Raw genomic sequence first — 23,010 nt, forward strand, 5'->3', positions numbered from 1 at the left:
TGCATTTTCGTCCCAAAAGTTGATATCAGAACTTTTGTTTGTTGATCATGTGATCATCACTGGATTTTTAACTCGTTAAGAAGTGTTTTTGTTTGATGTATATCTCAGCCCTAATAATGAAAACGCGAATATTTATTATACAAAATGCTTTTATTGTTTTTCGAAGTATTCTCCAGCAAGATTTATACACTTCTGGCGACTACTTCACAAACATATTTCGTTGGACTTGGCTCGTCTTCGAAGAGCCATGATTCTTACCCTGTGACGATCTTATAAACGTCCTTTGAAACACCGCGATTGTGTTTTTTTTTGTAATTTGTGGAATAAATTTCCCATCTCTGGTGAAAAATGAAAGGATTTGTGCGAATCAAAAAGTAAACTCAAAAAATATTTTTTTAAAATATAGAAAAAATATTTTTGTGCCTAAGAAAAAAATTATAAAACAGAAAAGATTTACCGTACACGAACCTAGCTACCTAAATTGATAAGGCTCATTAACTCGTTCGCTTCGCGAGTAAATTTATTCTATACTGTGCACAATCTTAATAAATCCATTTTGTTTCCAATTTGTTTTTGTGATTTCTATTGCTCTTACTTGTGCATTGTACGTCGAAGCTACAGTGCTGTCTTTGTTGTTGCTCTGCCAAAACAACAAATATTTCTTTCTCGGCTTTCCCCTGATCGAACATCCGAAGATTACAACATAAAAAACTAATGGCAAAAAAATATCCGTGGAAAAATTTAATTTTTACCTAAGCTAGGAACAATTTGTCTTTTAAAATTCCTGTCCTGCAGATTTCGGGCCGGAAATTTATGGTAGTAAATGAATTCGAAACTAGGAATAAGAATACAAGTAAAATAAAAAGACCCGTATAAACAAGACTTCCCAGCCAAGACCAGAGTAGTGTCCCACCTTCATCTTCTACCTTAGCACCTTTTACAAAAAACTGAAAATTAGCTTAACTCTTTCTTATCAGAATACCAGAGGCTTGCGTAGCAAGCTATCTAAATTGTAATCGGATAGTCTTTCTTTTGCATCTCAAATTATTATGTTTACTGAGAGCTGGTCAAAGCCGAAGGTCCTAAACTCCGAAATTTTTCCTGGTAAGTACACCATTTATAGGCATGATCGACCATCCAGGCGAGGAGTTTGAGTCCTAATTGCCGTGGACTCTACTCTCACGTTGGAAAAAGCCTTGTTAAGGAATTCCATATCTAATCCGTACAGTGTGTTTCTGTCCAAAGCACTATGGGGAATTTGACCACTTTTTTTGGCCAAAACCCATTTTTTAAAAGTCGTTAAAAATAGGTTTTGTTTATCAGAATGCATTAGGATAACATCAACATCTAATGTTACTAACAGAAAAGTTTAACAATACGCACCACTGTTAAGTTATCAGCGGTTAAAGCCTGTTTTTACTTCAATGAGGTGGCAGCGCTGGTAAAGCGCCTATTATTCTTAATAGTTTAAATTGTCAAAAAGTGTAAAACTAAACAGAGCTCTGAGATTTTTGAAATACCATCTAATCAGAGGGACTTGTAACTTGTGTTTGTGACCTTAATATTTAGGGTATTCAATTGCGTTGCAAAAGTGTAAACTTTGTAAGTTTGCCAGACGAGAATTGTGAACGCCCTCTATTTTAAAACATCGTTGCAGGATATTGACGTACAAAAGAAAGCTAACTTTTAAATTTTTGTGAGAAGAAGGCTATGACCATCGCTTAGTTTCGACCTCCCTGGCTCTCTTCCTTGTGGGTTTTTCTTCCATTGAAATTGTTATTCAATTATTTTGTTTTACAGAAGACACATTTTTTTCTTTTGCATTTAAAATTCAAATTTGTTTCTTTCCTTTTACTGTCATTACCATGGATTTAAACCCAACTTTTCAGTATATTTTTAGTATTTTAGATAAAATTCCTACCCATTATTAACCCCCTATTTCTACACAAGTACAACAGATTTGTATACATAGGCTGGGGTGTTGTAGGCCTTGAAAACTATTTTGTATGGAAATTGTTGTTGGAACTGCTTACACTTTTACACTTTTCAAACGTTTGCAACGCAATTGAATACCCTAATTGTATTTATCGTATATTCGTGTTCTAGTTCTAACCTCAAAAAAAAACAAAATTTTTAAGTTAATTTGTATTTTTAAATAGAGCTACAAAGTGATTCCAGCTGTTTCCACCTCTGAAACCATTTTAATCTTGTAGAGTATTTAATTCTCATTGAGCTCGCTCAGTATAAAAGTGCACTTTTGCGCACTTTCTCTAAAATGTAGCTTTAAAGACCTCTACCTAATATGGTATATTTCTCTCATTTTTGTCTGGTAAATGTCAGTTTCGATGTTATCTTAAGAGAAACAGTGTGCAATTATATTTCTTATTAAATAACGATTATTTTAAAATTATTTTACAACATCATTTCACTTACTTAACGTTAATATATAGGATTTTAGTATTTTTGTTAAAATTTAAATTGATAACAATACAATAAATTAAAATTTCACTAAAAAAAGGGAAAATTAAAAACGCCAACATTTTTTTTAAAATTAGTTTGGTCTTTAAAAAAAAAACAAAGAAGAAAAAACAATTTTTTATTTGATTGACAAGAAAACATTTTTTTTTTCTTTATAAAAAAAGAGGGACCACGCCCATCTTTTTTTAATTTACTTCCTTTAAATTTTATACACATAATTCTAAAAACAAAACTTTAAATGTTGCTTCGTTTTCAAGTTAATAATTAATGCCACAAAAAGTGGGCCAATTTCCCATAGTGCAAAGTAGCACCAGTTTCACAGCCCGAATATAAATATCATCCTGCTTTCGAGGTCTCAAACGACACTGGAGTCGTGTTAGAAGAAAAATCAGAGAATTTAACTAAGCGATTACATTGTTTCCGCAAGGCTGACTTTCAGCGGCTAAATCTTTATATGTCAGGCTATTATTGGTCCGATCTCTACTCATCCCAAAAGATGGATAATGCTACAAATACTTTCTATAGTACAGTGAATTCGTTATTTAATTCTTGTGTTCTGTCAGTCTCCAACAAGCCACCTTGGTTCAATAAAGAGCGGACAAACCTAGGATTTAAGAAGTTCAGACCGGTTCTTAATGTATTAATTTAGTTACTTAAGTGCTTGGTCTAGTCTTACCGTGCTAAATTCTCTGTGCAACAAAAGCAATTTAAACCCAAAAAAATTTTATAATTTTGTTAGCACTAAGCGTAACCTTAAATGAAAGCTCTTCGGTTGTTGATCTTCAGCGTGTCCTGGTCCTGATGGTATTCCCAACTGCGTGCTTAGATATTGCGCGGAGGCCTTATGCAAGCCCCTTCTCATATTATTTACCTTATCTTTAGAATCTTCACAATTTCCTCGTATGTGGAAGGAATCGCTTGTAATTCCTCTCCACAAAAAGGGAAGCAAACAATTATAAAGGTATCTCTAAATTGTCAGCGATCCCAAAGCTTTTCGAAAATATTATTACTTCCCACTTGCAGCACCTCAGTAGGTCACTTTTATTAACCCGTTTCAATCTTTTAAGATGGATCCTAACACTATAGTACAAATATTACTTTTAAAAATTCTTCACTCCACGTTACCTCCGGTGTCCGACAAGGGAGCCAAGGGCCGCTACTTTTTGCTTTATTTATAAATGACTTTTCCTCAGTTATATCTTATTCTCGTATACCAATGTAAGCAGATAATGTTAAATTATGCCTGCAGTACAAGGACACTTCTTGCCAATCCGACTTACAATCGATTTGAATAATTTTCAAACATGCTTGCTCTGACAATTCGCTAGATTTAAATGGTTCTAAGGTAATGACTTTTTCATCAAATCCTTATTTCATGTTACTATTTCTTTCAAGGCGCCTAAACTGGTATGCAAACTTAATTTTACCCCCTTGTTCTAGTAGATTACTCTTAACTAACTTACTTACTCCTTAGGCAACCGCAGAACGATGCTTGGAACAGTCTTTATTTATAACCTTATTCTAGGTGAAATTGATAACCGCGTTTTTGTTAGCCAACTAAACTTTTCTGTTCCATGAAGTTAACAATAAATTACATTTTAAATCAATATTGATTTAATTATGACTTCCATGAGTATTATGTTCTGACTATAATAGACTTTTCTATTATATCAATATTTGACTCTCTGCCTCTCTTTAAACGGTTAATATTAAATTTTCACGCAAAAATTAGATCCTACTTTTTTCCTTTTATATATACAGCTGTGATCATTGAAATAGCAGTGCATACGACCTGCACGTATAAAATCGAAAAACACTATTATAAACACATCATTGAAACAAAACTTAAATACAACAGTTTTAATTATTTATTTTTAAATAATTTAGCTGTTTTTTCCTGTTGGGTACTTCAATATTTTAGCAAATATGGATAATAACAAAAAAGAAAGACTGAATTATGGTGTTCATTGAAAAAGCAGTCTTAAAAGAAAAATATGATAAAATTCAATATGGCTCATTAATAACTTAATCCTACTAAATATCGATTTGATTATGACCAAATATTTTGTTGTATGGCCTTTATTGGCTATTACAGGCTAAACCCTACGTGGCGTGGAGTCCACCAAGTCCTTGCAACGTTTACGGGAAATCTGACCCCATCCCTCCTGCACAACTTGCCAAAGCTGCGGCTAAGAAGTCGGGGATTTTTTGACAACAAAACGCTTATGTCCCTCGATAAGTTTTCAATCGGATTTAAATCCGGGACTGTGCTGGACACGGCATTACGTCAATTTGTTTTTGGCTAAATGTTGGTGTGGCCAATTTGTTGGTGTGTTTAGGATTATTGTCCTGCTGAAATGTCCATATTAAGGACATTTCATCCTCAGTATACGACAGAATGACGTTTCTTAGTATATTTACGAAAACATGTTGGTCCATGATCTCATCGATCAAACGTATGGGGCCCACACCACTCTATGAGAAATTTGCCCATACCATGATTTTAAGGCCATCTGCTTATCGGCCTTGAGATTTTATTTTGGGTGGTACCCGGTGTTTGGTGGTCGACGGACATACTATTTTGAACTGTTCCACCAAAAAACACCAGCTAGGACTCATCTGTCCAAAGAATATATCGACCTTTTGAAAGTGGCTAGTTCAAGCGGCTTTTGGCAAACTTCAACCTGTCTTTGGGGTGTCTTTTACAAATTAATGGCTCCTTTGGTGGACTTCTAGCATTCAAATTTTCATCGAACAGACTTCGGAGAATAGTGCCATCCTTGATTCCCAAGCTCAGATCCGCTTTTATAGTCCTACAGGATGCAAAAGGATAAGTTTTGCTGAAGCGCGCTTTGCGAACGTGCTCTATAATTTTGGTTTTCCGTATCGCATAACGTTTTTCGGGCTTCGGTTCATAGTTTATGGCATAGTAACTCATATTGGCTGTACATTTTAAGGGACTTTGAATATATTGATACGTTTTACCCTCCTTTCTAAGCTCAATCAATTTTTCCTTTCTCCCTTGAAGCAATGAGGTCCTCTACCCACTAAAGTTAATTTTTTTCTATAGTTATAGTGTATTATGGTTCAATTTTTAATAATTGTCTTCATTAAAAACCAATTTTTACCAAATTACAAACATTTTCGGGACTTTTCCTGAAAGAAAATCAAAAACTGCTATTTTAGTGAACAGCCGAAATGTTGTGTCCGTGTGCAAAAATGTGAAAGAAACCCAGAAACAGATCTAATGGGGTTTTTGCTTGTTTTGTATCTCTATGATCCATTCTACAAAAGAGATGTACTAGCGATTAGCTAATGAAAAGGACTATGCTAATAAACCGTTATATAGTTTCGCTTCTGTCGCACTGCTATTTTAATGAACACAGCTGTATATCAAACTATCTGTATTTATCTAAGCGTCTATCATCTCGCGAATTCGTACCGTACGACACACGGCGGTGCCCCTCGTTCAGTCCGACTCGATCCGACTTATATACTACCTGCAATAGAAATACGACTTTTGGAAAGGTTTCATACGGATAGCTTACTGAGAGACTAGTTTGCGTAGAAACGGACAGACGGACATGGCTAGATCGAGTCGTCTAGTGATGCTGATGAAGAGTGTATGTACTTTATGGGGTCGGAACCCTTCCTTCTACCTGTTACATTCTTTCCGACGAATCCAGTATACCCTATACCCTATGCACCTATACCAAAATATTAATATGTAAATGTGGGCGCCAGACGGGTTTTTAGTGTTATAATCATTTGTTGGTGTTAGATTGGGCGTGGCCCTACTGGATTCTGCATGGCAAGTCCCAACATTCTGGCTCTTATAGTTTCCGAGATCTCAGCGTTCATACGGACAGACGGACATGGCTAGATCGAGCTATCGGCTAGTGATTCTGATCCCTCAGAAACCGCGCGAAAAAAATAAATAAAAGAAATGTTTTGAATGTTAAGTATTCGCGCGCATGTGGCTTTGGTTTGAGAAGTAACTGTCTTTATAAATGAGAACTGTGGGGGAGAGGGATGGGGAAAGTTGAACACTTTATTTATATCATAGTTCATCATTTTTATTTTTTCGTCGGCGGGATTTTCAATGTAACACATAAATTACGCTCGGCAAGCACTGTATATTAGTGGTGGAAGCAGACAAATACATTTACATACACTTGTCAGAAAAAGTATGCGTACAAAAATTTCTGGAAACTTTAGAGTTATTAATAATAATAATTATAATATTTAAAATTTCATTTTAATTTATACAGATAGTACCTTTATTCACCTTTCCTTTGATGAAACTCTTAATTTTCTAACACTTATATTTTTCCTTATATAAATTAAAATTTACAAAATGGTCTGATTTCGCATCAGAAAAAGTATGCGTACAAAATCAAAAATCATAAGAAAACTCCATGTTTTTGTCAAAAGGACTGGAATTCAATATGAGGTCGGATACCCCTTTCGTTTTAGGACTTCAGCCAACCGATTTGGCATTGACTGGACCAATTTTGTTGTGTCCTCCACCGATATTTTATTCCATTCCTCGACCATCACTTGTTTTAGGATGTTCTTTTATGTAATGGTGTGCTGGCGGATCCTGCGCTCCAGGAGGTCCCACAAATGCTCAATTGGATTGAGATCTGGGGACTGCGGTGGCGAATTTAACTGATTCTTTACATTATAAAGCAACCAAAGTTTCGTATTCATGGCACAATGCTTCGGGTCGTTGTCCTGTTGGAACCAAAAGTCATCCTCCAGTCCCAGTTTCGCGGCGCTTTGATGTAAATTTTCTTTTAGGATGTTGATATACATCTTGTGATCCATTGTGGATTCAATGAAAGCAAGATTTCCAACTCCACTGGCCGCCATACATCCCCAAACCATAACGCCACCACCACCGTGCTTAACGGTCGGGACAAGGTTTTGGATTTCGAGGGCTGTACCTGTTTTTCTCCACACCGTCGTACGACCATTTATCCCGAATATGCAAAACTTGCTTTCGTCACTAAAAATCACTTTTTTCCAGAACTCCTGGGGCTTGTTATTGAATTTTCTGGAGAATTCCATTCGTTTGATTTTGTTGACTTGTGATATGAGTGGTTTCTTCCGGGCAGTACGGCTGTTATAGTCTTCCTTCTTCAAAATTTTACATACAGTGTCGTTATGAAGATCCTTATTATACTTCTCCTTAATATCCTTTGCAATTTGGGAGGCTGTTGTCCTTGGATTTATTTTAACAGTCTTCAAAACGCTTCTCTTCTCACGCTCAGTGAGCTTTGGTGGTCTACCAGAGCGGGGTTTTGACTCACAGGAACCCGATACATTGAAATTTTCAAGGACTCTTTGTACAGAGGAGTGTGTTCTGCCAACTATCCCACCAATTTCCCGAAGAGTTTTCCCTTCATCACGTAGTTTTACTATGACTTTCCTCAAATCATGGCTAATTTCTTTTGTCTTTTTCCCCATCATAAAAATAACGTCTGGTTACAACACGAATATGCCAGAAATGATTAGAAACAAGTAAACAAACCTTGAATTACAGTTATCAATGCCAAAACCGCAATTTAAAAGCTTTTAATACCGTTATTTTTGCATTCTTTTCCTTTGTACGCATACTTTTTCTGATGCGAAATCGGGCCATTCTGTACATTTAAATTTATATAAGAAAAAGTATAAGTCTTTAAAATTTAAGAGTTTCATTAAACGGAAGGTGAATAAAGATAATATCTGTAAAAATTAAAATACAATTTTTAAGATTTTTTAACATGTTTTTTTTTAACTCTAAAGTTTCCAGAAATGTTTGTACGCATACTTTTTCTGACAAGTGTATGTATGTATGTCGTTTTCTGGCTCTAGTGTCAAGGCTTGTCCCAACTACTTTGGTTTGAGAGCATTGGACTGAAAACGGAAAAGTTTTTTTGGGACAATCTATAGGTATTTATTAAGCTAATTCATATTCTTTGAAAGAGTTAAATAAAGATGTACAGATCTTTAAAGGATTTTGCCCGTCAATGGGACAAATAGATAAAGGGTTCATTATTCAAAAGAATAAGTTAGCACTTTGCACTCTCTGAGCGCCAGCAGGGCTTTTTTCTTTGCCGCTAAGTTCGGCCGGCAACTATTTACATACACACACTTACACGCGTAAAAACATTTCGCATTGTCTGGCTCTGACGTCATAGCTTTTTTCTTTGGAGGTTTGTGGGCGTTAGAGTGGGCGTAGCAAAATTTTTTTTTGGTCAATCGATAGGTATTGACAAGACTAATACATTTCAGTTAAAATTTTCTATCTACCATCAAAACTGTAGGAGCCACAGTTTTGGGCGGTTTGTGGGCGTTAGAGTGGGCGTGGCAGTCTACTGAAACAAACTTGCGCTGCGTAAGAAGCTCAGGAATCTGCACGCCAAATCTCAATAGCCTAGCTCTCATAGTTTCCGAGATCTCAGCGTTCATCCGGACAGACGGACAGAAGAATATATATACTTTATGGGGTCGGAAACGCTTCCTTCTGCCTGTTTAATACTTTCCGACGAATCTAGTATACCTTTTACTCTACGAGTAACGGGTATAAATATGTCTGCTCCCCCGATTTTGCATTTAATCCATTTTTCTTGCTCATCGCAATTAATTTTGAAACAATCCTCAGTTTTTGGCTTTTTAGTGTAGGAGCACGTTTCATCTTGGTTAGTAGATCTCGATTGGAAATGTTGCCTTTTTAAATTCGTCCTACATTTTCGTCCAAAATGGCCAAGGCGACCGCACCGATTATATTTCGACTGTCGAGCTGGACAAGTAGGACATAATCTTTGTGGCCAGAACGTCCACATCGCCCGCATTCGAAATTTCGGCTATTTCCTTTCGGTTTACTTGTCGTGACTCTATTTACCGGCTCCTCTGAATTCTTTGTTATCATCGCTGATTCTTTTCTTATTTCCTCGTCAACTTGACAAGCTTCGAGTATTTCATCCAGTGAATGTTCCTTTTCAAAATGCTCTCAACCATTTCTCCCACTCACAACGAAGCAGTGCTTTGTCAATGCTTTCACACAAGAATGGTTTAATGGGTAATTCCGCGTTCATATGTAATAAATTTGAATATCTGTATTGTAATTTATTTAATGAAACTGAGTTTCGCTTCACTTAATTCTGTCACTGACTTCAGTCAGTTCCTATCATATACTATGTACATACTTTGCTAAACGTATTTACATACGTACGCTTTTTTTCTCTCTCTCTCTCTCTGTCTTTTGTCAGTCTAATCTGCGTCCAACTGCGTTTTGTTGTTGTTACTGTCTCTGACCTTTGTAAGCTTAGTACATATATGGCTAACTGCCTCTGAAAACTTCTTTTCAGATTACTTCTTTTCATTTTTTTCTATTATTATTATTACTGTCTCTGACCTTTGTCAGCTTAGTTTGTGGCTAACTGCCTCTGATCTTTGTCAGATAGTCTTTCACTTCCGCACATTTTCTTTTCAATTTGCACAGATATGTACATGCATATATCATATATAATAAGTATTCGTTTTTTTTAAATATATATATATATGTATATATGTATATATGTATATACATACATGCATATATGTGCTTGCACGTATATGTATGCCGGTGTGGGTACGCCAGTTCTATGCCTACGTGACGAACGGTGTGCAAAGGATAGTGCAATTGTATGTGCTTGTTATGCGTATATTTTTTTCCTTATTATTATTATTATTATTTATTTGTATATTTTTTATTTTCTTTCACTTTCACTATTTATTTTACCTCGTCGCCAATGTATTAACCCGTAACCGTACCAATAATACCAACAATTGTTAATCGATTTTATATATATATTTATGCGCGGTGGTCTGTTCACTGCGACCCAAAGAATTAGACTAGAAAACAAGAATAGATGAGAGTCAAAGTATATCCTTATTGAGAGTCATTATGACTCGCTCTCTCGCTTTCAGAGATCATCGGAGGTACAGGTTCCCACAGTATGTATGTACATACATACATGTATGTGTTTATGCATGTGTGGATGTAAAAAATTGCAATCTAATTATCCGCGGCAAATAGAATTCTTTCAAACAAAGCTATTCAACCAAATATTTTGTAATACAGAATGTGCCTTAAAATTGTGTATGTTTAGCAAGCATACATAAATATAAATGTTTTTTGTCTATTTTATGTGTTGCTTTCTCATTCTTGGCGCTGGCTGAAACAAAACCAGAGCCGAGAAATGAGAGCAAGGGAGAGAGAACAAAGTGCGCGGCTTACTTATTTTAAAGTTTGTTATCTGAGTAACGGGTATCTGATAGTCGAGGTACTCGACTAGCGTTCTTCCTTGTTTTGATCATTGATTCGGGGTCTCGCTATAATCTCATCTGTCAAGACGACTGGTCCACTCTTAAAAGGAATAAAGCCACAGTGTTCAATGTTCGCCCCAACTCACAGAACCAGTTCAAAGGGTACGCTTCGGACCAAATTTTAAATGTAATTAGCGTATTCAAGGCACCAATTTCTGTTGGTAAGCACGCTGAAATGATTGCCTCCTTTATCGTCATTGAAAGAGGAAAACAGTCATTGCTGGGACGGCAAACTGCAGTTAAGTTGGATGTGTTACGGCTCGGTCTGCAGGTGAATCATATTGAGGAGGTATCAGCTTTTCGAAGTGGAAGGGGGACAGTGTCAAATTGGCAATAAATCAGGACATAAAACCAGTAGAACAGCCCATGCGAAGGATACCAATCGCATTAGAAAAAAAGTTTCGCGAAAAGATTCAGGATGCTCTAAGGCGCGATTTTATTGAACCTGTAAATAGACCAAGTGCCTGGATTTCACCAATGGTTTTAGTTTTTAAAGAAAATGGAGACATTTGATTATGCGAGCAAATCAAGCCATTTGTAGGGAAAATCACCCTTTACCGACATTTGAAGCGTTCATGACTCAACTCAGAGATGCTAGATATTTCTCCACCAACTCGATCTACATAAGCAAGGTCGAGAAATAACAACGTTTATAAGTCCGTTAGGATTATTTCCTTATAAGCGATTGATGTTTGGAGTCAACTCGGCACCAGAGATATTCCAAAGGAGGCTTGAACAATTATTGTCGGGTTCTTCAAATATCCTAAATTACATAGATGACATCATCGTTTTTGGAAAAACTGACGACGAGCACAATGAAGCATTGAAAAGAGTTCCTGGCCTCCTAAAAGAAAACAACGCATTATTAAATGAAAAGAAATGTGACTACAAAGCGTCTAAATTAAATTTTTTGGGTCACATTTTATCGAATTATGGCATCGAGGCCGATCCAGAGAAAATTAACACCATCACATCTTTTCGGCCTCCAAAGAACAAGGAGGAGACTCGGAGGTAGTTCGAAGAGTTAGCAAATAAAACTGACCCATTGCGACGACTGCTCAGAAATGATGAGAAGTTCATCTGGGTGCTAAGGAACAGGATGCGTTTGATAAACTAAAATCCTGTCTGGCGAAAATTCGAAACTTGCAGTATTTCAATCCAAAGCACAAAACACAGTTAATTGCAGACGCCAGTCCGGTTGTATTAGGAGCTGTATTGCTACAATTTCATGGAGACGATGAACCGATGAACATAGTAAAATATAAAACCGGAAAGGAGAACATTGCGGATACCTTTTCTCGACTGTGTAAACTAAACCCAGGATATTTCTACGACATGAAAGGCGAACATAGCATTCTCCACGTAATCGAAAACGCGACTTCGTCGTCCATGATGAGCACTGAAATTGCAGGGAAACGTAGATGCAATGTCGTGCCTGCGAATAAATCGTGGAACGCATCATCGTCAAACAATCTGTCTCCGTTCAGACATGAACTCTCACTTATTTGATAGTTATTCCATCGGCGTTAAGACAGGCAATTCTAACGTTGGCACACTGAGGCCATCCAGGAGAGCCAGCTATGAAGCGACGATTACGGTCCAAGGTATGGTGGCCACAAATAGATCGAGACGCGGAGAAATTTGTCAGGTCATGCAGAGATTGCATAATGGTATCGCAAGCATTAAACCCCACTGCTATGAAACGAACCACATTTCCAGAAGGACCATGGATTTTTGTAGCTACAGACCTATTGGGACCTTTACCTAACAGCGAACACATCCTAGTTTTCATCGACTATTATTCGAGGTATAAGGAATACAAGTTTCTAAAATCCATCTCATCAATATCAGTGCCATGAAAGAAATTTTCACCAGATTAGGCTATCCTAAAAAGTTAAAAACTGACAACGGATGACAACATGTTAGTGCAGAATTTAAGGAATACTGTAAGCAATGCGGAATAGATCAAGTAACATCGCCACCTTATTGGCCTCAAGCCAATGGAGAAGTTGAGAATATGAACAGGTCGTTAGTAAAAAGGCTAAAAATTGCATAAACCAATAAGAAGCATTTCAAGGAAGAAATTCAATCATTTGTTATGGGATTCCTTTTCACAATAATTCGTAGTTTTCATTATTCTTCAATTGGGATAAATTAAATTAAGAATAAAATGCAACCGAATACTTCATTGACACATGCAAAGAATTCGCAAGTGTGTTTTTTGCCACTAAAATATATGTTTCTTCCCATGAAAAAAAATTTAACCAAAAAGATAAAGTTTTTTAGGACAAAAAGAGGTTTCTTAATTGGCAGATCTCTCCTCTTTTTAAAAGGTCCGTATCAAAACTATACGACCCCAGGAACTTTTAATGTTTAACTTATGTCGAATTTGCACAATTACGGAAACAAACAGTATTTCATTTTTTTTTTCAAACTGTATTTTTTTAACATTTTAAACATTTTTAAACAGGATCCTTCGAAAAGTATAAACACATATTGTCTGTTAGTGTATTACAGATTTGGACCTATACTAGCTAGATGATTAAGACTGCATGAATTGGTTTATTAACATTTTTAACGGAGCAGCATTAAAACAGAATCTACTTTGCAGAAGAAAATATTTTGTCAAGTAATTTCAATAACTTGGATGTGGAACAAATGAGCAGGTCCTCCAGCAGTGGCCATAAGAACGCTCCCGCCCCGATTAATTCATTTTGCTTTGTTGACACGTTCTAGGAATATTATGTACTTTTCTGCTGTTCGGTAAAGCGTTCTATAAAGAGTTCTAATGCATTCCCAAAACTGAACTTATTCAACGTACTTTCCCTTTTGGCGGTAATTATATTTTTTTTTTAATAATTTTTTTGTTTTAATTTTTGGAAATTATTTAAATGTAAAGAAAAAACTTTCTTTAAAAGTTATTTGTTTTAAATAAATTATCGAAATGATAAATAATTTGTTTATTATTAAAATTTAACTAGTTGTCTTTATTCCTATTGGATCTTGAAGATATAGTTTTCCGATACTTCTGGTTCCGACTTATATACTACCTGCAAAAGAAGGAACACTTTTCGGAAAGTTTCAGCCCGATAGCTTTAAAACTGAGAGTAGTTTTCGTAGAAACAGACGAACAGACGTACATGGCTAGATCGACTCGTCTAGTGATGCTGATCAAGAATATATGTACTTTATGGGGTCGGAAACGTCTCCTTCACTGCGTTGCACATTTCTGACTGAAATCATAATACCCTCTGCAAGGGTATACAAATAATATCGTTGTTGTTTTCATACCCGTTACTCGTAGAGTAAAAGGGTATACTATTTTCGTCGGAAAGTATGTAACAGGCAGAAGGAAGCGTTTCCGACCCCATAAAGTATATATATTCTTGATCAGGATGACTAGCCGAGTCGATCTAGCTATGTCCGTCTGTCTGTCCGTCCGGATGAACGCTGAGATCTCGGAAACAATAGGAGCTAGGCTATTGAGATTTGGCATGCAGATTCCTGAGCTTCTTACGCAGCGCAAGTTTGTTTCAGCAATGTGTCACGACCACTCTAACGCCCACAAACCGCCTAAAACTGTGGCTCCTACAGTTTTGGTGCTAGAATAACTGAAATGTATTGTCCTCATCAATACCTATCGATTAACCCAAAAAGTTCGCCACGCCCATAAGCCGCCCACAAACTTCTAAAAATCGTAAATATAAACGCGGATTTCTCGGAAACTATCAAAGATAGAAAATGGAGATTTCATATTTAGATTCCGTAGCCGTGTAAGCAGTGCAAGTTTGTTACGCGAAGATGCCAGGCCCACTTTAACGCCCACAAACCGCCCAAATCTGTGGTGCCAACAATTTTGATGCTAAATAAAAAATGTTAACTGAAATGTTTTAGTCTTGTTAATACCTATCGATTGATCCAAAAAAAAAGTTTGGCAATCCCATTCTAACGCCCACAAACCGCCTAAGCCTGTGGCGGCCACAATTTTCATGCTAGAAAAAAATGTTATCTGAAATGTATTAGTCTCGTCAATACCTATCGATTGACCCCAGAAAAAGTTTGCCACGCCCACTCTAACGCCCATCACGCCTAAATCTGTCTACCGTCCACATAACCATATATTGAGATCGCGGGTAGGTGGCGCATTTCAATCTCGCTTTACTGCTTGCATTTCTCCATTTCCCACTGGTCCCTTTAGGTTAGTAACGGGTATCTGATAGTCGAGGTACTCGACTAAAGCGTTCTCCCTTGTTTAACATATAACCTCCTACGCTTGGAAATAACATTTTTTAATTAGTTCTGAATTTCGAATTTAATTTTATCAAAATCGGTCGACTATATCATATAGCTGCCATAGGAACGATCGGAAAATTGGTGGCAAAACAATATGAAACAAATTGTTGCTTCGGTGTTTTGTGACATATTATCTTATACTATTGGGATTTAAATTTTTTGTATTTTTAGGAATTTCGAATTAGTAAATTTACTTAAAATCGGACGACTAAATCATATAGCTGTCAAAGAAACGGTCAAAGAAATAATGAAATAATTATTTTTTAAACAAATTTTGCTTTCTTTATTTTGATCGTATTTTCCTTTACTCTGGGATATAAAATATTTTAACTTTTCAGCACTGCAAATTTAATTTTACGCAAATATCAGTGAAGTTAGCAACAATCCCTAAAAATTTAACGTGGTGTTACTAACATTGATTATTTCTTAAAACTGCAAGGGTATACAAACTTTGGATTGCCGAAGTTAACTTCCTTTCTTATTTTTTAAGCTAAAGAGTACAAATTTGACATTCAGATTCTAGTAGTGCCTATAAAGTCCATGTTTGGTTCAACAGAGTGCCACGTAAATTTAATTTTTTTTGTCAATATCTATTTGACGTGCCAAAAGTCTGTGCAATCGGACCATCACTGTGGACGGCAGTCCACGTAGGGACGAAGCGCACCAGGAGGATGTGCGAAGGCGACTCTACAGTAATCGTCCGATGGTTACGAGTGATACATCAAGGTATTGCAAAAACAAACAGGTTTGTATACCACGACTTTAAGAAAACCAATTAGTTTGGGAGAAAGAGTGGTAAAAGTGTAAAAGTGAAAATTTGGAAAATTGGATCTGTTGGGGCCGGTGAGGATAAATACTTATCATCATAATACTTCGAATACGCGTCGAATGACACCTCAACTGTAAAAATCGGATGCTCCGTTCAAAAGTAATACGCAAAACAAGATTGTGGGGGACTTCTCAAAATGAAAAAAACATTTCTGTTTGTCAGTTTGTCCCAAAATGATGTTTTGGGATCCTGAAAATTTTAGATGATGCTAAACAGCTCAATATAAGAAACATTAGTTCTACCATTTTTGGAAAAACTAGCTAGTTTGGAAAGCTAGTCCTGGAAATTTGATATGATGTTAAACAGCCTAACGTAAGAAACTTTAGTTCTAGCACTTTGGGAAAAATTAGCTAGTTTGGCGGGAAAAGAGCTTTAAATACCTAAAATTTACACACCCTTAACTTGTGAACTACTTAAGCTTCAGGTTTGTGCTGTATGTCGTTAGAAAGGCATTTCTAAATACTATTCGTCTTTTCTATTCGTCTATACGTCTTTCGAAATTTTTTTATTCCGATTTTTTTCATCATTTTTTCTGATTTCTCAAAAACGGCTCTAACGATTTCACATTAAATTTCAGGATGTATAGTTCTTGAGATTTCTCAACTTTTGACGTACGACACATTGCTGTAAAAAGTACCATTTGAAAGTTGTTAAATAAATGGCCACATTTACGAGTTGAAACATTGCCTGAGCATTGAACTTGTTTTGTGCGTATTCAAACTCTATTGCCGGTCCTGAAAATTTTGGAAAAACTCGCAAGTTTATCGGGAAGACAGTTAAAAAAAGCTACATTTTGCAAACCCGAAATTCATGAACTAAGAAGAAAGGAAGTTAACTTCGGCAAGCCGAAGTTTGTATACTCTTGCAGTTATAATTATTAAATTTAATTCGAAATTCTTAAAAATACAAAAAAAAAGTATAAGATAATATGTCAAAATTATATGGCAGCTATATGATATAGTTGTTCGATTTTGATAAAATTAAATTCGAAATTCAGAACTAAAAAATGTAAAAATGTTATTTCCAAGAGGTTATATGTTAAAAAACACCGAAGCTATATCTTTTTTCATATTATTTTCCCACTAATTTTCCGATCGCTCCTATGGCAGCTATATGATATAGTCGTCCGATTTTTATAAAATTAATTTCAAAGTGTAGAAGTAATTAAAAAATGTTATTTCCAAGCGTAGGAGGTTATATGTTAAAAAACACCGAAGCTATAATTGTTTCATATTATTTTCTCACCAATTTTCCGATCGTTACTATGGCAGCTATATCGTATAGTCGTCCGATTTTGATAAAATTAAATACGAAATTCAGAACTAATTAAAAAATGTTATTTCCAAGCGTAGGAGGTTATATGTTAAAAAACAGCAAAGAAATATTAAAAAAAAAATTCCGATTATTCCTATGGGAGCTATAAGACATAGTGGTCCGATCCGGCTGGTTCGTGTGTGTAAAATCTTAAATATTTTTCTGAAGCGGGCCGAAAAAGTTAATTTTAGAAATAGTTTTTTTTTCGAATGTAAAATTTTTTTCGTCACAAATTATGATAAGGACTTTTGTATGTTAAGGGCGCGGTCGTCACTATTTTTTTTACCTCGTTAAGAGGTGTTTTCGTTTGATTAGTTAATAAATCAAATTTGTATATAATAGTCGAGTCACTCGACTTTAGCTTTCTCTCTTGATTTTTAAATTTCCACGAAAGTTGAAAATACAAAAAATAAATACATCCTTGAATTAGTGGATAAAATTGATTTTTTTTTTAAATTCTGTTTTATTGTGTTTTGAAGTACAGGATTGATGCTACCATTTTTATACCCGTTACTCGTAGAGTAAAAGGGTATACTAGATTCGTCGGAAAGTATGTAACAGGCAGAAGGAAGCGTTTCCGACCCCACAAAGTATATATATTCTTGATCAGGATCACTAGCCGAGTCGATCTAGCCATGTCCGTCTGTCCGTCTGTCCGTCTGTCCGTCTGTCCGTCTGTCCGTCTGTCTGTCCGTCCGGATGAACGCTGAGATCTCGGAAACTATGGGAGCTAGGCTATTGAGATTTGGCGTGCAGATTCCTGAGCTTCTTACGCAGCGCAAGTTTGTTTCGGCACAGTGCCACGCCCACTCTAACGCCCACAAACCGCCCAAAACTGTGGCTCCTACAGTTTTGATGCTAGAATAAAAATTTTAACTGAAATGTATTGTTCTCATCAATACCTATCGATTGACCCAAAAAAAAGTTTGCCACGCCCACTTTAACGCCCACAAACCGCGAAAACCTGTGACGCCCACAATTTTCATGCTAGATAAAAAATTTTAACTGAAATGTATTGGTCTCGTCGATACCTATCGATTGATCCAAAAAAAAATTTGCCACGCCCACTCTAACGCCCATAACGCTTAAATCTGTATACCGCCGGTAGGTGGCGCATTTTAATCTCGCTTTGCTGCTTGCATATCTCCATATAGCTGAGTAACGGGTATCTGATAGTCGAGGTACTCGACTATAGCGTTCTTCCTTGTTTAAATTTAGAAATTTAATAAAATATTTTAAATGTTGCAGCTATTGCGGTGGTTTAAACAACTTAGAACAGTTGGCCTTATCCATAAGTATACCTAGGCCACTCTCCCTATTACGTTCTCTTTAAAATAACATGCAAAATAAACATAATTTGTTTAATTTTTTTAAGGTGAATATTTGGATACATCTGATTCTGGATCGTGTGAAGAAATTGATACTGAAGATATAAAAAAAATTGGAAATCCCTACATTGACAATACTGATTTTGAGCTAAATATTGAAGTATTTAATGCCTTAGAGGAAAGAAAGCAATATTTAATTAACAAAATTAAGCCATTTTCCGTTTCTGGCGAACAAAACCACTCATCCAATCAGCACATAAAAACATACATAGATTATAATAATGCACAGCTCATAGCGCAGTATCTAGCTACTAAACGGCCTTTCAGTCAATCATTCGATGGATGCTTAAAAAAAATTATTTTAGTCGTTAAGTGAGTATAAATTGGAGTGTCCTTCTTACAGCTGAACTAACTCTAAGTTCTTAATATGATACAGTGAACCCTCAATAGCAGTACGGACTCGCGCAATGAAATGCCTTGCAAACATTGTGGAAGTTGACCCGTTGGTACTGAAACGGAAAGACATGCAAATGGGAGTAAATCAGAAATTCCTAGATACAGCTATTTCAGTACGAGAAGCTGCGGTCGATTTGGTGGGAAAGTTTGTTCTCAGCAATCAAGAATTAATCGATCAGTATTACGACATGCTGTCTACTCGAATTTTGGTAAGAGACATTAAAAACAAACAATTTTAAAACATCTATAAAATATTATTTATTTCTAGGACACTGGAGTTTCCGTTCGAAAAAGAGTCATTAAAATTTTACGTGATATTTGTATAGAATATCCGAATTTTGAAAAAATTCCCGAAATTTGTGTTAAAATGATACGACGTGTAAATGATGAAGACGGCATACAAAAACTGGTTACTGAAGTTTTTATGAAAATGTGGTTCACACCATGTATAAAAAATGACAAAGTCAGTATCAACAATTTTTTTAATACATTTTATTTAATTTTATTATGCAATTCCCATTAATTTTTATACATTTTATAAATTTATTTAATAAGTTTTTGAGAAAAACGACTTGAAAATACTATATTTTTGGCCCCTTGAAATGGGTTTTTACTTATCTACGTACAACTTTTACAAAAGTTTTATTTCTATTGAAAGTAAAATATAATTGGGATCGGAAAACATGAATCGGATTAAAAATGTCTTCGTTGTTTTTGATCATGTTTTCTTTTTTTCTAAAGGGGTATAGATTTTATACTCTTTATTTGTAAAGTAAAAGAGTTGGAAAGTATGTAAAAGTTAGAAGGATGCATTTACATCTCTACACAGTATATACATATATTGATCAGGATCACTAGCCAAGTCGATTTAGCCATGTCCGCCTATCCGTCTGTACATATCTCCGTGTTAACGCATTCATCTCTGAAACTATAAGTGCTGTAGTGTTGGAATTTCTTATTCACGGCAAAGACGGGTTCGGTTAAAAACCGGAGCTAAATTTGGGTGAAAAGAGAGCTTGTTATGTTGGGTCGCTTGTTGTTTATCTTAACTAGTATGATACGAAGTGCCTTGTGGATGTTTTCGTTTCGAACACGTTTATGCGCGCTCTATTATGTTTATATTGCTGTTGCTCGCGTTAACCAAGAGCTGGGATCCGTAAGTCCATAGGGGCGACCGTGGTATAATCAGCCAATGTAGTTAGTTTTTTCTGAGTTTTAGTTGAAAGTTTCTTGCATTAAATATGTCTCCGCCAGGTAAATCGTCTGTCAAGGCGTATAACGAGATTCGGCACGTCGTTCCGAGTACAATTCAATGTAAGCGAAGGGCACTTTTGGTTATAGAGGGTAAATGTTTTGTAAACACTTTTGCTCGTATATTTAAATACTCTAGTCTGATAGCCATTTCTCAACAGTATTCGCGATGTTCGAATGGAGTTCGGATTTCTGATGTTACTCTGTTGACTTGCTTGATTTTTCCATGACTTTCCCGGAAGCCATGTGCTGGAATTAAATTTTGCGTTCTAAGATATGTCTCTTTATTGTTCTTTAAATGAGTAAAAGTCGTTCTTAACTTGCGACTTTGAACTTGAAATATTTCCTAAGAAGAGCGCACAACAGCCTGCAAATATTTATACCCGTTACTCATAGGGTGAAAGGATCTACTACATTCGTTTGAAAGTATGTAGAATCTAGAATATATATATATTCTTGAACAGGATCACTAGCCAAGTCAAACGAGGCCGCCTGTCTTTCCGTCTGAGATCTCGAAACATATAAAAGGTACAAATTTTGGATTTGGCATGCCAATTCTGGGGGTCTTTGCGCAGAGCACGTTAATTAAACCAGGGTGCATACAGCTCCAATTACCCTGTTACGCATGTAAAATTTTCATTAACCATTTTGAGTTACATGATTATTGGATCCTCCTGAGTAAATTTCGCGGTATAGGTAAAATTACAAAAAAACCGATGTTTGCCGACATTTTAAATTACGTGGCCTATCCAATTGGCCTTACCCTAAACACACTCTTAATACAAAACGATAACTAAAAAATAATCCCCATGGCCAAAGTTAAAACTCCCAAGTTTTTAATAATTTCTTTGATCCAAAAGCGCCCCTAAAAAATAAATCTTAAATGGAAGTAATTTTTATTTTTCTCGGAATCTATTGTCCACTGTATGCTTTTATTTCGGTTTAAAGCAGTTTCATGAGGATATTTTATTGGATTTGTTGTAGCAATAAAATCATTTTTTTTATTCTCATGTATGTATGTTGTCAAATTTAAAATAAGTCATGGCAACCTATAGAATCCGAATAAACAAGTACATCGTCTTCAGAATATAACATTTTTTATACAGACTAATCTCCAAATCAATTTGGTTATGTTTGCGAATTTTTTAATATTTTATTCTGAAGACGATTTAAATAAATATAAAAATATTCTATGCATAAAAATATACATTTTTACTCGCATTTCAAAGATTGCCTTGACTTATTTTAAATGTGACAACATAAAGCAGCAGATAATAAAACTAAAAAAACGATTTTATTGCTATAACAAATTCAATCAAATTTTCTCATGAAATCGCGTTAAACCGAAACTAAAGCATACAGTGGACAATAAATTCCAAGAAAAATAAAAATTATTTCAATTTAAGATGTTGGGTCCTTGTCAGTAAAACTCTCATGTATACTTTTGTGCCATCACCTACAAGCTCCGCGATATAGCTAAGAATACAAAAACCGATGTTTGCCACATATCTTTTAACTAAAATAACGGAAATAAATCTAGTGGAATAGGAATTTTTTTACCCTTGCAGAGGGTATTATGATTTCAGTCGGAAGTTTGCAACGCAGTGAAGGAGACGTTTCCGACCCCATAAACTATATATATTCTTGATCAGCATCACTAGACGAGTCGTCCGTCCGTCCGTTTCTACGCAAACTGGTCTCTCAGTTTTAAAGCAATCAGGCTGAAACTTTTTCAAAAGTCTTATATCTTTTGCAGGTAGTATATAAGTCGGAACCAGCCGGACCGGAAAACTATATATTATAGCTCCCAAAGGAATAATCGGAAAAAAGAGTATATCTTTGGTGTTTCTTAATATATAACGTCCCACGCCTGGAAATAACATTTTTTAATTAGTTTTGAATTTCGAATTTAATGTTAGCTGAACCGGACGGCAATATCATATAGCTGCCATAGGAACGATCGGAAAATTGGTGGGAAAATAATATGAAACAAATCATAGCTTTGGTTATTTTTGGCATATTATCTTATACTATTAAGAATAACATTTTTGTATTTCTAAAAATTTCAAATTAAATTTAATAATTATAACGCAAGGGTTTATAAACTTCTGCTTGCCGTAGTTAACTTCCTTTCTTGTTTGACATATCATCTTATACTATTAGGAAAAACATTTTTGTTTTTTGAAGAATTTCGAATTAAGTTGAATAAAAATCAGACGACTCTAACATATAGCTGTCAAAGAATCGGTCAGAGAAACAATGAAATAAATATTTAAAAAAAAACTTTTGCTTTGTTGATTTTGATCGTATTTTCTATTGCTCTGGGATATAGAATATTTTAACTTTTCAGCATTGCAAATTTAATTTTACACAAATATCACTGAAGCTAGCAACAATCCTTAAAAATTTAACATGGTGTTACTAACATTTATTATTTCTTATAACTGCAAGGGTATACAAACTTCGGCTTGCCGAAGCTAACTTCCTTTCTTGTTTTTTGGATTTTTGTCGCGTTTTGTATCGTAATCTTTTGACATTTAAACCTTTTTTACCCCTCTATAGCCATCTTTACTATGTTTTTCTAAAAGGTTAAAGTTCGTTATTTTACTAAAAGATAGGTCATGTAAAATAACTACTTGAAATATGGCTACACCAACGTTTTTGTCATTTAGAAAAAGGTCTACATCGTTTTTATTGTTTTTG

General features: G+C 35.4%; 1 protein-coding gene across 7 annotated transcripts in view; it reads left to right on the top strand.

Moving 5' to 3' along the window:
• Positions 1-23,010, top strand: part of Nipped-B (Nipped-B cohesin loading factor) — a 303,163-nt gene that overhangs the window by 123,451 nt on the left and 156,702 nt on the right. For all 7 annotated transcript variants that reach the window (XR_011605804.1, XM_070999324.1, XM_070999319.1 and 4 more), the window contains 3 exons: positions 18,648-18,972; positions 19,037-19,265; positions 19,325-19,519. Coding sequence is in view for 6 of the 7 variants with exons in the window: in XM_070999324.1 (XP_070855425.1) it covers positions 18,648-18,972; positions 19,037-19,265; positions 19,325-19,519 (749 nt within the window). In the remaining variant the exon portion in view is untranslated. The remainder of the gene's footprint in view (positions 1-18,647; positions 18,973-19,036; positions 19,266-19,324; positions 19,520-23,010) is intronic.

The sequence above is a fragment of the Drosophila suzukii genome, unplaced genomic scaffold (genome assembly GCF_043229965.1).
Source record: "Drosophila suzukii unplaced genomic scaffold, CBGP_Dsuzu_IsoJpt1.0 scf_7, whole genome shotgun sequence".
Lineage (NCBI taxonomy): Eukaryota > Metazoa > Arthropoda > Insecta > Diptera > Drosophilidae > Drosophila > Drosophila suzukii.